The sequence below is a fragment of the Alosa pseudoharengus genome, unplaced genomic scaffold, assembly GCF_046254945.1.
Source record: "Alosa pseudoharengus isolate Yale_2024_CS ecotype anadromous, Long Island Sound unplaced genomic scaffold, YU_APseudo_1.1 YU_APseudo_1.1_scf_7, whole genome shotgun sequence".
Classification (NCBI taxonomy): Eukaryota; Metazoa; Chordata; class Actinopteri; order Clupeiformes; family Clupeidae; genus Alosa; species Alosa pseudoharengus.
In genome coordinates this window covers 21154949-21172346 of record NW_027468859.1, presented here as the reverse complement: position 1 = coordinate 21172346, position 17398 = coordinate 21154949, and the positions used below count along the sequence as shown (strand labels likewise).

General features: G+C 46.5%; 1 protein-coding gene across 46 annotated transcripts in view; it reads right to left on the bottom strand.

Moving 5' to 3' along the window:
- nrxn3b (neurexin 3b) overlaps positions 1–17398 on the bottom strand; it is a 281812-nt gene that overhangs the window by 31413 nt on the left and 233001 nt on the right. For all 46 annotated transcript variants that reach the window (XM_076272035.1, XM_076272011.1, XM_076272014.1 and 43 more), the window contains one exon: positions 4779–4950. In XM_076272035.1, the coding sequence (XP_076128150.1) occupies positions 4779–4950 (172 nt within the window). The remainder of the gene's footprint in view (positions 1–4778; positions 4951–17398) is intronic.

Genomic DNA, 17398 nt, shown 5'->3' with positions numbered 1-17398 from the left:
GGGTTTAACAGCACCGGCATTTGGCCCTGTAAATCACAGAGAGGAATGATTGCATTCGAGTGTCATTGGAGGCTATGTCAAATTGATTCAGGCAAGTTCAATATACAATTAAAAAAATAGTGAAGGCCTTCATAGGGTTTGAAGAATGAGAGAGAGAGAGAGAGAGAGAGAGAGAGAGAGAAAGAGCAAAAGGATTGAGAGTAGTGGAGATGAAAGGAAATGGAGGAGACAGAATGGAATGAGAGATGAAAAGCAGGAAAAAAACAGTGTAAGAAGGTACAGGAGCAGAAAGAAAAGAGGGGAAGGGAAGGAGACAGAACGAGAGAAAAAAAGAGAGAGAGAGAGAGACAGACAGAAAAAGAGTGAAGGATAAGGCAGGGCACATTGCACCATGGATGAGTGGGTCTGCACAGAACATGCCACTCTCCTGGCTTCTTAACCCCCCCTGCCCCCCACCCCCCAAGCTCCAGCAGCCCCTCATCAGGCATTCAGCTGTACGGGCACATCTTTGACACAAACCCCTATCAGCGCTCCCTCCAGCCTCCGACACAACACAGCGTTCCTGGGGAATAACTATCTGTCTGCTTGGATTAAAAGACAGACATATAGGCGGGGGGGGGGGGGGTGGTTGGAAGTCACAGAGTCATGGGGCGCAATTTGTACACACAACAAACACAATCAGTGTTGAGGAACGCTATTTGCTATCCTATGCTATTTGCCACTCGGCACCGACTGACAGGCGAAACGCAGTCAAAGGACCTCGCAGTCAAAGGACCCTGCGGAACGTCGAGTGAAGGTGAGAGGGAGAGATGCACGCGGGCCTGTTCATCGAGCGCCAGCTGGGCTGCAGAGCGTGAGCGTTTCGCCGCTACGCATCTCGAGTGCCGTTCAGTCAATGAGTCCAGTGTGAGCCCTCGCCCACAATTACTCAAGAGATGACAATGCCTGGAGCCAGAGGAGCCCCACCCCCCCCCTCTCCACCAAATCAATAATGGTCAAATTTCAACCAATTGAACGCCCCGCAAATTACCAGCGGCGCCCAAGACGACACACAAAAAAGAGAAATTGCTAAACAGGATATTTCTGTCGGGCTGTTTGGCATTCCGATGGAATCCAAAATGAACGCAAAATGTCAGGGAAGATTCGCAAATTAAATAAATGGAAAAAAGCTTCCCCACTGCTTCAGAGGGCCCTCGGTGCACTGTCCATTTACGACTATTGAATTGGCAGCTCTAAACACAGTGGTAACTGTGAGAGCCTTCACACTTGGACATCGATTTGGGTTTGGCGATGGAGAGGGAGCGAGGGGATCAATGGATTGATCACTGCTGTGAGCTGTAGGTAATGCTTACACCTCTTAGTGTTAATGGCTTAACTGCAATTTAAAGGTGCTGGGTTGGAAGGCATTATTTGGTGAGCAGGGCAACTGCACACTGGTAGTGAGGCAAAGCTCAGACGAGAAGTACACATTCAGTGTCTGTGTTCAAAAAGTTGGGGAAAAAGGGAATTTTTAGGTACAAATGCTGACTGTGATTTTTTAAGAAAATCGATAAGGCCTATTTTAAAATTCCCTTAATTTCATGAAACAGCAAACACCACAGTCCTCTGAAACAAAGCAAAAGGTGCTTATATGGATGTCTTGAACTTGCTGTGAACTCAGACCAAAAAAAACAAAACATAGGAGAAGTGTTTGGCTTGAAGCCTTTATTTCCAACTCAATTTAAAAGAACACGCCAGGCAGGCCGGGTTGTATCAGGGTTGTGAGCTTTTGTGAGAGGCAGGAGTGGACAAAAGAATCCTCTCAGGCCAGCCTTTATCTCCCGCTCAGACATGCTCACAATCAACAATACTCTGTTTTAAATTAATCATAACGCACTGACCAATACAGACTTTTTCTTTATGGCCCAGCCTTTACTGACCAAACTACTGACTCTATAGATTTTCTCCTTATCAACTGTCAGTCACGCATTTTATTGCATTTTATTTCAGTCACATACGACATGGTATTTCACTCTACACGTTCCAATCGGGCATGACTGCTGTGCTCATATTGTACATCCAACTGCTCACTGTGGCAGACAGCCGAAAAAATGTCCAATCCCGTTGGACCGGAGCTGGAAGACTGATTGTTACGTCCTTTAATCGGGCATTGTGATCCTTCTGCACAACAAATCAGACAGCAATTCGGCAAAAATAGTCCAAACTTGTTGGATCCGACTGGGCTAAAATCAGGTCAAAAATACTACATGACTACTTTGGTCTTATCTACATCCACAAAGGCCTAAGGTGAAATCTTCCATTCTTAGCCAGTATACTTTTTGTCAAATTCAGTAAAGTAGCTCAGACCGAGCCATGTGCTATTCCAGTTCTTCCAGTGCACGTTACCTCAGGACCATGGCAGGAGGCAGGGGTGTAATCAGATTAGCTGCTTAGAACCTAAATATCAACAACATATAGCCAGATTGGTGAACCTTGGATTGAAGGGAGCTATTGATCAGCAGAGGATCCATGGCCATTAGTGAGGACTGCATGGCTCCTTCAGCTCTGCTAAAGGGCTCCTCGGGACAGACTCACTCATTCTCACTGCCTGTCTCTCGTGGGCTCCACGTCAGCCATTTTGAGTCCACCTGCCAGAGCGCGTGTTACCCAGCAGAGGCGAGTGAGAGAGAGAGAGGAAGAGAGTGAGAGGCAGGCTAGCGAATGGCTCTCCTGGCAGCGTCTAATTGAGGGAGAGGAGCAGGGGTCAGACTGTCCACAGAGGACAGTAGCCCAACACAGACATCAAAGGAAAAGGACAGCCAGCCCCAAGTTAATTGAGTGTAAGGCATATTGGAGGATTGCTATCTTTTTTTCTCTCTCTTTTTTTTTTTTTGTTGCTCGTGTGGATAGGCAGGTGAGGGGCTGAGCTGAACATGCCTACGCTCCAAATGAAGGGGCTCGACGGTGCTTCTGAACATACTCCGGCCTGGTCGACCCATTTGTATGCAGACTTGGGCTCCAATCCAGTCCCAGCTGACCATGGGAAGGGGGAGAGGGGGAGAGGTGTGAGGAGGGGTGGAGGTGAAGCAAGCGGACGGCCGGGGCGAGCAAACGAGCGTTCCTGTGTCCGTACCCTGGCAGGTTGCGTACTTGAGCTCAGGCGGAGTACCGTGCGTCCCCACGGGTACCCTTCACGCTGGCCCTAAAATAAGCCGGACAGATGTCCTGGCTCAAACAGGCAGAGACAAAGGCACAGACCTGGCCTGCTTTCACACGCACCGGCTGTCTTGATTGGATGACTCACAGGGAAAAGATCAAATCAGCATATGATGGGATGCTTGTTACATCAATTTAGCCTTATCTTTGCTTGTTGTGCAACCCTTGCACTTTTAAAAGGACACAGAACTTGTAAAATGGCTCTTTCCTTGACTGGACGATACTTTACAAGTGCAAATGTGTGTTATCTTGAACATGTTAATGTGCTTAGTGCTTACACAGGAGGGACTGGTTAATTGATGTACCACACCCACCTACTGTAGGCTAGTAACCAATGCCTTGAATGATGGTAAATTATGACTCTTTTTCTTAGCCAACACCGCGCTCTCCCAATTATTCTCGTTTCTTTGTGGGTGCGTAATCCAGGGAACTCATAGAAAATAACAAATGGTCGCACTCCAAAAAGTCTTTTCTTGCTTTTAATTCATTTTAGCACAGGGGTTAATTGACAAACGTTTCGGCCTGATGGCCTTCGTCAGTGTGACTCTTTAAAATCTGTACATCGTTGCAATTGACTGTTTGACTGTTCGACTCTGAAGAAGACACATGGGCGTCCAAATGTTAGTCGTTTTGCACTAAATAAAAATCACTTAAAGGGACACCAGGCAAGCCTGATGCTTTTTCTCTACGAAACTCCCCCTCGCTCGGTCTGAAGCTCTTTTCCTTTTCTTTGCATCTTCCGTCAAGGGTTTTCGCTGCTTCTTCGCCGGCTCTGCCATTATACACACGTTTCCAACAATCACTAGCGTTTCGTTAGCCTCCCTCTGTGCTGTGGATGCAGGATGGAAACTGAAACTGCTTCGGTCGCCGGGTATGATACACTGAACTTGCAAGCGGGATATTCTTCCTACAGGCAGTAGGGGCGGGCGAGAGAGTCTTCATTCGCCCTGTAATGAGTCATTTAACCATATACCGACTTACAAAGATGAGTAATTAACACGAAAACGTTGCCTGGTGTCCCTTTAAAGCTTTGTGTGCTCCGGTCCTGCTCCTTGGTCCTAGATAGACCTGGGGTCTCCTCATGGACTTCTGCGTCCTGTTCCGTGAGCACCAACCAGGCTGGAGCGCAAGTGACCACCTTCTAATGCTAATGTGCTTGTTGTTGACCCTACCACATCAGCTCGAGAGACAGAAACATAGAAGGAAGAATGGAAGGATGGTCTAGCTGTTCATCTACGGTATCCATCTTACTCTCCAAACTAAGAGGCTTTTAGGACATCCAGATTATCGGGTTTGGGTAGAGACAATAACAAGGCTTCCCTGAACCCCTTTACTTTGAGCACGACATGTCCAGATTATCGGGCTTGGGTAGAGACAATAACAAGGCTTCCCTGAACCCCTTTACTTTGAGCACGACATGTCCAGATTATCATGCTTGGGTAGAGACAATAACAAGGCTTCCCTGAACCCCTTTACTTTGAGCACGACATGTCCAGTGGGAGAGCAGCGCTCCTTTAGAAAACATCAGACCTACAGGCTGTCTGTCCATCTGTCGACAGGCCGCGGCTCTGGCCGTCTCCTACCTGAGGGGAAGTGCTCGTTGATTGGCCAGTTGTCCACCTGCAGCGTGGCGTTGCCGCCGTTCCTGGTGAAGCGCACCAGGTGGTATTTCCCGTCGTTGACGGTGGCGGAGATCTCCTTGACGCTGATGTCCACCGTGCCGATGTTGAAGGTGACGCCCACCTTGCCTTCCTCCTGAAAAACAGTGGTCAAGAAGGAGAACGTCTTAAAACACACATGCTCACACAAAATAGCACACAAAAGTGCACACACTTCATTTAATACCAGCTACAATAACAGGCTGAACCTTCCTACTTCCAATCCCCTAAACAGCTCTAATTGACTATATCTGTACTTTCCACACATTTCCTTTCCATGCTTATTCACAGGTCACAAACCAAACCCATCCAGCCATCCAGGAAGAGCTGCAGGGATGGGTACACATTGCATTATTTAATGTCATTCCATAAAAATACGCAGGCAGCACAAAAAAAAGTAGGGCACTGATGTAACAGTGGCTGATGTAGCTTCTGAGAAGAGCGGAGCAGCAAGGCGCGTTTGGACAGATGCTCGGCCGACTGGCGCCGATATACCCATCCATATGTTTTATTCAGAGCCACTAAAGGGTATTTGTGCAAGACGAGGGGGAGAGAAAAATAGCCAACTCCAACTCCTTCCTGGGTGTGTATACACATTTCATACACTGTTAGATTTATACTCTACTTGAATAATAAGATACACACGCACGCACGCACACACACATTTTAGAGAAACATAAAAAAAAAAAAATGAGCAATGATGTAATTTTTCTATCTCTATCTCTCTCCCTCTCTCTCTCTCCCTCCCTCCCTCTCCTATGTCATTTGTTTTAAACCCCACTGGGAAGCAGAAGTAGTATAATTACCTGCTTTGAAAGGATAGAGTGGAGGGGTCATTTGTCATAACAAGAGCATACAGATGCACTATGCCCAATTGTACAACAAATGAATCCACTCCTCCCCCATACCTATAGCTACACCTACACCACCCCTCCCCCCTCCCTTACATCCCCCATCATGTATGTGCATCCGCCTCCCTCTGTTCCAAACATCATCAACCCCTGTGAGACATCACACACTTGTAAACAATGTTGCTATTTAATCGTGACCAAAAGCAATATATGACAAATGCATCACCAGTCTGCCGTATAAACCTCTATTTTCAGTGGTCACACACACACACACACACACACACACACACACACACACAAACACACACACATACACAGAAAAGACAAAACAATGTAGAAAAAAGGTGAAACTTGATCTATAGTGACTAAATGGGGAGTGGAGATAAAGCAAACCCAACACACAGGGCACCTGGGCAGCCTGAGGCGGTGGGCCCACCAGGGCTCCTTTGGGGCCCGCGAGCCTGTGAGCCCTGTCTGATTATGGCCACAATGAGCCATGATAGCACTGGGACCTCTACGGGCCCCTGTGCTGGGACACTGGGGGAGCCTCTCCTGCTCTCACCCTCTATAGTAATTGCAAATAGTACGCGCAGATGCTCCCCACTGAAGAGAGAGGTGATGATAACAAACGGCTGTCGGTCCGTGTAGTGCAGAGCTACTGGGGATTTGCCGGAACCTTCCGTACCCGAGGACAGCTCCTCAGGGTTCAAACAATACATCCCTTTCTTGGGTCTGTGTCTGCCTAATCTCTTTCTTTCTACCGGTTCCTTCCTCTCACAGTGTGTCATGTTCACTTTCTAGATCTGTTTTCTCCCTTTGTTTGTTTTTTTTTCCCTTTCCTTCCCTGTCTGGGTTATTCCTGCTTTTTCAGCTCTCCCCATGTCTGCTCTCTTTCTCTCTCTCTCTCTCTGCTCTCTCTCTCCCTCTCTCTCTCTCTCTCTCTCTCTCTCTCTGCTCTCTCTCTCTCTCTCTCTCTCTCTCTCTCTCTCTGCATCCATCTTAGCCCTGTCACTGCAGAGGAGGTGATTGGCATTTCCAATTACACTTCATTGGTCCACGGGCCACAAGGCACGGGAGCACTTTATTGTCTTCACTGATACGAGAAAAAAAAATAGTGTGAGAGCAGAATATGCAAAGACACCAGCCACTCCTGCTATTATGCTACTATTTTTTCATTATACAAGTGAAACGAGGGTCACATCTTTCACGAGACACCAGATTATTTCAGTGCCAAAACACGTCAGAACGCATGATGACCCAGATATGAAGGGGAACTAGCGCATCACTATCTGTCGCTCCCTCACAAAATAATAAAAATAAAGCGTACGGCCTTGTGTATTACATAATGTTGCACAGCGGGGTGTGCACGAGTCAGATTATTGTGAAGGATCTCTTTTAAAGATATGGAAATGGGACCGTTTTGTTGGTGGTGCTTCCCTGCAGCAAGATGGGTAGGGGCTTGGGTGTAAGGAGGAGGGGTTGCATTGTCGGAGTGAGTATGTGTGTGTGTGTGTGTGCGTGTCAGGGGGTTATGGAACAGTGATAAAAGTAATTTGAGTTTTGGGTGCTGTGCGGAGCCCTAAGCCTGCAGGAGGGTTCCATTGTTCCCCACACGATGCGCTCCCTGACACCCATAATAAGCTCGGCGATCCAATCCCGGCCCGATCAATGCCCTCTAACACAAAGACAGCCCCAGGCAACAAATCACTCACAGGGCCTCTGGCCTCCCAACAAACCCCCAGAACCAGGAAGAGGCATCACTGGGAAGACCACTCGTCAAACCAGACAAGCGTCTGGTCCACACATGCCAACATGCACATGAAACCCCACTCCTGAAACCCCACTCCTGGGACCATGTGAAAGGGTGCTCTCCACAGGCTCTTGGGCGGACCTTGTAGAGCTCCTGGTAGAGAGGCTGAGGTAAAGCCGGCCTTTGATATAGCTGGATGCAGACAGTCATCTATGCTCACTGTCTCTGATCACGATGGAAGCGAACGCCTTTAAGAAATGGATCTGATGAGCGAGGGAAAACAAGGAGAGAATGCAACATGATTCCACTTAACAGATACGCGGCTGAAAGTGAATACATCCTCGCGGGGCCATCAGTAGAGGGGTATCGTATCGTACACGTACCACAAATCCACTAGAGCTCAGATATGGGCTGCAAAAATAGCTTTTGGAGGTTGACATAAAACGACTGTGAAGTCCCCTCTCAGACAGCGAACCCCGTATCGCATGGCCAAATTATGCGCGTATAGATTACATAGCCCCTGACTGCATATCTAAATTTAGTTCCATGATGGGGAGGCTCGTGAATGGGGCATCAAGGCAATGCGATGGAGGCGGAATCAACTAGAAGGATGAACAATCACACCAGACACACACACACACACACACACACACACACACACACACACACACACACCACCACCACCATCACAACCACCCACACGCAGTGGAACGACCAGCACGAAGCGCCACTCCAACACCATCTCATCTATCGGGTCGGTAAGTGAGGGTGATAACGGGCGAATGGCAGGAACATTTGTAGCCCGTTGTAGACCACAGGGCTCCTGGTCATTAGGAGAAGTGATCGTTCTGCCACCGGCCCTCTGCTCACCTATAATTCCAGCATTAATAAAACAGCAGGCGTGGAATGAGAGGTGGAGGGGTGGGTGCATGTGTGTGTGTGTGTGTGTGTGTGTGTGTGTGTGGGGGGGGGGGGGGCACCTTAATGTGTCTGTTGGAACAAATATGCACTCAGAATGCCAGGGAAATAAGCTCTGCTTTATAAAACGCCTGCCAGAATTGCACAGGTTGTGTTCTGGTGTTGGTAATTGTATGTGTTTGTCCCTGTGTGTGTGTGTGTGTGTGTGTGTGTGTGTGTGTGTGTGTGTGTGTGTGTGTGTGTGTGTGGCATTTGTGTAGCAATAAAAATACATCTTAGTATGTATGTAAGCATTAACGTGCTGAGCGCAGGAAAATGTGACACACGAGTGTTGTCAGAAGCCATTACGATCGAGGGTGGAATTAATTGTTTGTGAAAAGTCATTCTCACCGGGAGTTGTCATGATTTATCCAATTACACAATAACAAGGTAAGATTTTACAAGACAGGCACCATGAATAGCCAATGGCTGGAGTTGTTTTCCTCATGAATAGCCAATCACTGGATTTTTTTCCCTCTAAATGCCCTAGCACCTTTACTACCTCATGCATCAAAACTACTACGCTGCAATATCTATGTCAAAAAGTATTCTCCAAGAGAAAATAACTAGTTAATGTATCACCAGAGACAATATATCAGTCTCGCACGATGCAATAAGTATTCAAAAAGGCTTGATAATGGAATGCAAAGGCTTGATAATGGAATGCATCCATGCATCCATCCAAATGCAAAGCTCATAGCATTAACCCAAGAGACTCACCAAACAATCCCCCTGGAGGCAAAGCAACCCACAGCACAACCCACACAGTCTCCAGGACCTCATCCCTTCCCCAAGAGTGGCTCCGCCATCAAGATGGAAGCCAAATGGCACTTTACCTAATGCTAGATAATTGAAGTCCATTACAGAGTTTGTTAATGTTCAGGTCTGCCAGTCAACGTTAGCCTCTAACCCTGGATGACACACTCTCTCTTTCTCTCTAACACACACACACACACGCACGCAAACACACGCACACGCACACACACTCAGTCGCTCACTCACAGACACACAAAAGAGAGGGAGGTGGTGCATATTAAATTCAGGTGTATGCGGCACAGTGGACAGTAATGGCTTTGACTCCCACACCCTGCTCAATGTCAACCACCACAGCGCCACTTTGATCCTCCTTGTGATCGCGCTGGGTCAGAACGATCAATTATTTATTCCCCCATTCCCTTCCGTCCGCTCCTCCTCAAACCCATCGCCATATAGACTTCGATGAGCGGAGTGTCTTTTGTATGTGAAAACAGTTCATCAGTAGCTGTTGCCATATTCCCAGTGTGCATTGAGGGCCTCACACACATCCTCCATGTTCGTTGTCAAGCACATCACAGTGTTTTTGTGTATGCTACTGATTACATTCAAGGAACCCTCTGTCCCTGTTGGTCCAGTCCTCTTCTAATAAGCAGACTTGCTAGCACTGATAGGTCTTTGAGGTCAATTTGAGCTTGGGCACCCACACAGACACTCTTTCTCTCTCTCTCTCTCTCTCTCACACACACACACACACACACACACACACACACACACACTTACTGTATGAAACAAAATGTCAAATTATAATGTATGGTATACAGGGCTTCACTGATGGAAGCATGCATTTTACATGCCCGCAACTACAAAAGCCTAACAGCATTTTCTTTTCTTTTTGTGAGAGAATCATTTGCTTCTCTCTGGAATGATAAAGAGTTTTATAAACGCTGGTTATCTTTCCAAACATTCCAGAGTCTGCAATGTAGCAATCCTAAGCTCTGATGAATGCCCACAGAGTTTCAATGCTCCTAAATTGCCTTCCTGTGCACCATGGGAGGACTGGGGACCTGATTTCAGACAGCATAATTACAATCCCCCTGCACCACCGTGAAACCATAACACTCTAGCCCCAGTAATGACTTTCACTGTAGCACGCTTGCCTCGGCTGATAGAGCCATTGTTTCTGACCGGCGTAATTGGGTTTGAACTGGCATAAAGCAGATATCAGCAATGTGTCCACAAAAATGAAAATACGTTGACCCACGTAGTTTTTCATAATTACGCGGGCAGGGCCAGCAAACAGCTGTGCCACGTATGACCACAGATGTTGGTTCATTAAACATAGATATGCAAAGTGGGCCGATAGAGTGTGATTTCTTTTAGAGAATAATTAACACAGTGAAGGGACTTTTCAATCTGATCCATCAAGTCTATAGTATTCACATGGGCCAGTCGGCTTCATTAAAAAAGTAAAGCAAAAAAGGAAAGAGAGGAAGAAAAAAACAAATGGGATTTGTGCTCAGTGGAATCCAGTGCTGTGAAAGTCCATTAGCGTTTCGCCTAATGAAATTGAAACAGCTTGGTAATCAAATTGGAATCTGTTTGGCAGATATTTAATTTAATGTGCTGGTGAATTCCACCAATTTCAGAGAGCAGGTTTAAAATTGTGCTGTATAAATCAACCAGGCCCTGTCCTCCTTTTCTTTTACTAATGAAGAGAAACCTTTTTCATACGGCAACATTTATATAGCAAACGAGTAACGTTCCCCCACCCAAAGCACTCTGGAACACAGTAAAAAAAAAAAAATCTTTTTAGTGGAATAATCTACCTGGAAAAACATTTCACTTGATTGTTTTTACAGTATACAGCACACATGTATCCACATTTCTGCTAGTTTTATCCAATTGCCTAATTTTTGGTGAGATTTTTTGAGTGTCATTCATATTGACAGAGCTTCTTAAGACATTAAGATGCCATTAAAAACAACAGCAGAAACAAACAACAACTATCAAGACAGAAAGAAAACCATCCAAATTAACAGGAAGCAGCTAAACATACAGTATACTGTAGCAAACAACAACAACAACAACAAAACACAACAAAACAGCGACTACAAACACCAATGCAAACAACACAAATAAACTCTACTGGGCCAGGGACATGGGACAAGTTAACAGAAGGTAAGACAGTGCTAACAACAGGGACAATAGAATGAGTAAATTACTGTGTAGATTACAAATGTTTCTACAAATATCTGCCATAAGTTCCTTGAGAGTAATTTAAGTTGTAGGAAGAGAACAGCTCCTTCTTTTAGCTGGTAGGGATCATGAGATTCAAATTTGAATGACTAACAGATGCCTAGGGCTAGAACAAAGACACAGTAGTAGACCAGAGCTGAAACGAAGTAAGCTCAAATGCCATGACTTCACGGCTGACCTTCCCTTTCACGCACCCCGAAGAGAAGACAAGCCGAGGTTATGTAAAAAAAGAAAAAAGAGCTTGTCACCCAAATGACCCTTCAAGGAACACACACGTGGCGCATACAGCTCTATTATGTGGAGAAAATGGTATTTCACATTTCTGTTTGAAGTGCCTCCCCTTCACACACACACACACACACACCTCCTGGCCTTTATACTACACTTCCTTTCATATTAGGATGGCTAAGAAGCAAATGCCTTCACTGAAGGGGTGAGAAAGAAAAATGTGTTGATGGGGCAAATAACAGGGGAGATGCTCGACATTGACAACAGTGTTCAGTGGAAAAGATGGTCACAGCAGATGACTGCATGCGTTGGCAAGTCCATAAGCAACCATGGAAGACCAGAGCTTAAGCGTGATGCCCCGGTGGTCCTTCAGAGTAATTAACTCCACGGCAGACTCTCTGTCTCCAGTCCTTCGCAAACACAGCCAAGTGGCGCTTGGGCGTGCTAAGCTTTGAACATCAAGAGCCGTGTGTGGACTCGTGCGCTCACAGGCCCCATCTGCTCATCCACCGTTTCAGGCCTCCGAGAAAAAAAAACAAACAAACAAAAAAAAAAAAAAACAACAACATGGGGATGCCACAAACAATGGAGCTCCTCACAGTTCTCAGCTTGATACCAAGAGAGAGAGAGAGATAGAGATAGATAGAGAGATAGAGAGCACAAGAGAAAGAGAGAGGGAGAAATGTCACTCTTTTCCAGGCTCCACAACAACGGTTAAAAAAAGAAACGACTACAAATTCGACACAAAGCGGCTAATCCTTGGCGGCCAGAGAGAGGCAGTGGCTCCGCCGCGCCAGGTGAGTGGTTAAGTCCAGCGGTGCAGCGTAAGGCCGTTTGAAAAATGGGCAGCGTGAGCTCAGAGAGACATCAGAGGCGTCAATGAGGCAGAAAAAGGGCCGAAGGGGGAAAGGGGGAAAAGAGAGAGACGGGAGCCTTTTTTGCTCTGCAGCCGCCTCATTCTCTGTGGACGGACACCATTTTGCTTGCCAAGCGCCAAAGACTGCATTCACAGACTGCTGGCTAGTCTGCTCTGATACATGCTGGACTGTCGGGATAAACGATAAATGCTGTGTGTGTGTGTTCATGCATAGGTGTGTGTGTGTGTGTGTATGTATGTGTATGTGTGTGTGTTGTGTGTGAGTTTGTGAATAGGTGTTTGTATGTGTGTGTGTGTGTGTGTGTGTGTGTGTGTGTGTGTTGGTGGTGTGTGTGTGTTTGTTTGTGTGTGTGTGTGTGTGTGTGTGTGTGTGTGTGGTTGTGCAGGGGAGGTTTGAGAATGAGAGAGCAGTGATCCAGTGTGAAATCCAAGGCAGCATGGGATGGTATTGCACACCTAAAAAAAAAGCATGGAAGCTGCCGGTATTATGGCGCGGAGTGTGAATCACCGCTAGCCTGACAGGAGAGATTACCTCTCACCAAGCGTAAATAGGGATGTGCTGGGCTTGGTTTTTGAACCGCATGAGCACACCGACATGCCAGATTAAAAACCTGTGATCTTTCATTTCAAAGTTTACCGATTATCTATTCACGGACAGTTCCTAAACAAATTGATGGGTATGAGCTGAATCTGCTCCTTCTTGTGTATGTACTTGGATTGTGCCTGACTGCTTAAAATTGTATCTGTTTGGAAATGAGGGTTACTAGCGCAGGTGGCTAGGCTAGTTAGCTCTCAGCAGGTATGCCTCACTCATAGAGGGGGGGATCCAGCCCAGCTATCGCCAGCGGGTCAGTTGGGGCCTATGGTGGGCTGGCCAATGAATACTGATGGAAGCCAGCTGCTGGTTTTCTCTACAACCAACTCCACTATACCACATCCCCTCCTCCATCTCTAATGCACGACCGCCATCCAGTGCATCATTCCATCTGTCCTCACATTAGCACATCAAAATCCCCACGCGCCCATACAAACTGGGACTCCCGACTCTAAGCGGTCCTCAGCGAGAATGGATTACATGCTGCAAAAGCCTACTGTATATATGCATCAAGAAATAAAACTAGTAAGAGAGCGAGTCCAGAAATACTGTAGGGGGTTAAATCAATTTGTATAATGTCTTGACACGGAATAACTGCGAGGATCCTGATAAAAAAAAGAGAGAAAAGCAAATCAAAGAGACTAGCTAGGAGGCTCCGTGAAACACTTGAGATTTGTGTGAAAATCAAAAAGCCCAGAGCTGGACCCCCTGGTGCGAGCTAGCCCAGAACATCTCATAAGAAGTCAGAGTGGAGGCATGAAAACCAAGTTGACCGCCTCGTGGACACTCCACGTAGCATGTGGTCCAGGTCGGCTCTGAGTGCTGGTACCTGATGAAATAGCCAGAAGACAAGCTGAGTAAAGAGGCTCTTTCAAACGGAGAGTATTTGAGCTCTCAAAAGAAAAGAAAGTTTGAAAAAAAAAAAAAAAACGAAGACAATGATGGTTTTGATAATGGAGAAGGACTCTATGTAGGTCGGCTGTCTCCCTGCGTCTCTCCGGAGGATAGAGGAAAAGAGATCCAGCAATCCAGCGTTGTCATTGGGACTGCTCCACTTCCTCTGCGTGCTCGGCACTTCCTGGCATCCCCTGACATCTCTCTCGTCTTACTGGCCCTCCGCCACCTTACAGAAGGATTAGCAGGGCGAGAGCAGCGAGGGCCACAAACACAGAAACACCGACACTTCTGACCAGTGGCGCCATAAAAACATTTGGTAACATCTTTAGTTACAGCACCATGCTGCGAGGAGTTCTGAGTACAAACAGAAACTGTCTTACACAGGTTCAAACACTAGATACTGCCACAACCAAAAGGAGCTCTGCTTATTTATTTAACGGTTAAAAAAAAACAGAAAATATAAAACAAGATTTGTGAGCTGAGAAGATCAAGAGCCATTTTTTTCTGCTAACTTCATATGATCAGCTGTGTGGCCAGTGGAATTGCAGACAATTCTGACACATCTTAGCATATAGTAAATAAGTGGACAAATGTGGCCGCTGTCGGACATTCAGGGCAAGCAGGCGCCCTAAGACACTTGGGACTGACTTATTTGTAGAGCACAAAATAAGACGAAACTGCAAAAGCGCTCGTAGCAATGACATCCATATTCATTAAGGCTATGAGGTCACTCCATTTAAAATAGAGGTGATGTCATGCTATCTCAGGCAAGACACCAGGGAGGACATGAAGAGATAAGTAGTGTGTGTGTGTGTGTGTGTGTGTGTGTGAGCGCGTCTGTGTGTGCGTGTGCATGTGTGCACGTATGCATGTGCTTGTGCAGGTGAGTGTACATGTCTTACTGGATATGTCTCTGTATGTATGACTGACTGTACTTGTGTATGTATGCATATGTAAGTGTGTATGTGTAAGTATGTATGTCCACGTGCATTTATGTATGTGTGTCTTATACTCTGCAAAGACTGTGTGTGTGTGTGTGTGTGTGTGTGTGTGTGTGTGTGTGTGTTGTATATGTCACTCAGACACACAAAGTTATTTCAGGAGACTGTCAATGCCCATGGACTCAAGGAGATCAAAGCCTGCTCACTGCAGCACTGGCTCATTCTCTCTGCATGATCGTCTTTTTTACGCTCAACTGCTTCACTGCCAGGCTTGGTTATCAGAAAGAGCGGAAAAAAAAACCATCCCAAAAAAAACCACAACTATTTCGAAAAAGGATCCTATTTTTTTTTTTTTTATCACAAACAACCGAATGAAATGCTATTCAGGAGACACACCTAAATCCAGAGAGACCTAATTTCCGACTCACAGTCCTTTAAGCAGCCGACATTTTTAAAAGCACAAATGGGGAGGTAGAGGCCATCATTTGAAAAGCAATCTCATCCCACACGGAAGCCTTCGCCAGAGAAGCCAGTGCCGCTCATTTCAGGGCAGGTCTAAAACACAGAGGCAGGCTAAGCTTTTTAAACATAAACACTCGGCCACTGGGGCTTGTAGTGGAAAGACAATAAGGAAATCACCCCATTTCTCTCCCAGCTCATAAGCCTATTCGAGAGGCTGAGAGAAATAGAGAGAGAGGGGAGAGAAGGAGAGAAAGAAAATAATAAATGCACACACGTGTATACTAGGCAGCCATTTATCAAGGAAAACAATTGAGTGAGGTGCAAGCCAAATGCATCTGATTATCTAACTATGCAAATGGCTCCTTTTTAAGCATGGAGCTCTCCAAAGGTCCTGATGTTGAATGGAATTTGAAACACAAAGCCACACTTTCTCCCCACTCTCCATCTCTATCTCTCTCTCTCTCAACACACATCTTCGGTTTTATAAGCCCGAGCATAGGAAATGAGTTAGTTAGCATACTGAATGAGCTACTGAACATACTAAGTGAGTTAATGAGTATACTGAAGGGGCTAGTGAGTATATTCAATGAGTTAGTGAGCATACTGTATGAGTTGGCTAGCATTCCCTTGCAGACGCGCACAGAGACACCCACGGACATTCATTGACCTCAGAGCATGAATGGAAATGGGGGATGGCTGCAGAGGAAGACATGAACAGTGCATGTGCATTAGATAGAGAGAAAGAGAGAGAGTGTTATGTGTGTGTGTAAGTTGTGTATGTGTAATCCTGTGTGCCTATTTGTATGTGTGCGTGCCCACTCTCAGGTGAAGGAGGCAGTTGGCCCTCCTGTAGGGATGAAGGCATCCAGCGTGCAGCCTTAATGAGCCGCCAGCCTCCTCTGCCCTGTAGCCCTTCCGTCAACAGGAGCTCTGATGCGCTCCAAATCCACCGCTGGCTGACTGAAACAGCCCTCACCAGTAAGGCCTCACAGAGTCTACTCCAATGCTTCACATACCTAGCCATTCCATTTCACCAGACTTGACTCGTCCACATGGATTATTATGATGGATTTTTTATTTGATGAAGTAAATAGGGTTTGCAAAGCTGTTGCGAACTGCTCTGACTCGAGTGGAAATTCACTGTAAATGCCATCAGTAGTGCATGATCTATTCACCGAACCAATCAACATCAACCGACATGTTCAACTGGATGGAAAAAAAAATATCACTTGTAGGATTTCAAAGTGATTTCAAAGGGACGGTTTCATATGCATTCATGTGATATGTCCCAAAGCGCTTGCCATCATTTCTGGAGGAGCAGCTGCAATAAGTCCTCTACTTATGTCAATCAGGCCGCAGCTTCATGCAGTGTAGTCAGAAGATGAATGGCTGTCACCTCGGAAGCACCCTACTGATACCGAGGCTCTGCCGTCATGATTCCCAGTCAAAAGATCACCGTGAGCCGTGTCTATCTCCGCGTAGAGAGTGGTGGTGGTGGTGGTGGTGGGGGGTGGGGGACTTTTCGTTTGACAGGGACAAGAATGAGGAGCATGGGGCAGTGAGTGCAGTGTGTCTAAATAAAATATGAGGAGTTAAGTTTAGTGCCACGGCTCCCACTCTCGTTCCCGTCTCATTGCCCCCCCTATGCACCAGCTGGCCTCCCAGGCACAGAGACCTCCATCTCGCTCTCTGTCTCTAATGTCCGTCAAGTCATTAGGTGACTTGAGTCCATGTAGTTATTGATGTTGGGCATGTTCATATCGGTCACCTGAACTTGGTGAGTCATACGATAATGGATGGTCAGTCAGAGTGGCCACCAGTGACCAGTGTGTGTATGTGTGTGTGTGTGTGTGTGTGTGTGTGGGCGGGGGGGTCGACCTTGGGGCATGTCAAAGGCCACGTGTGCACTCCGGGAGAGTCGGGAGTTCATGAGTTTCTCAATTCGATATGTTCCACTGAGGTAAAGGGGTCTGCA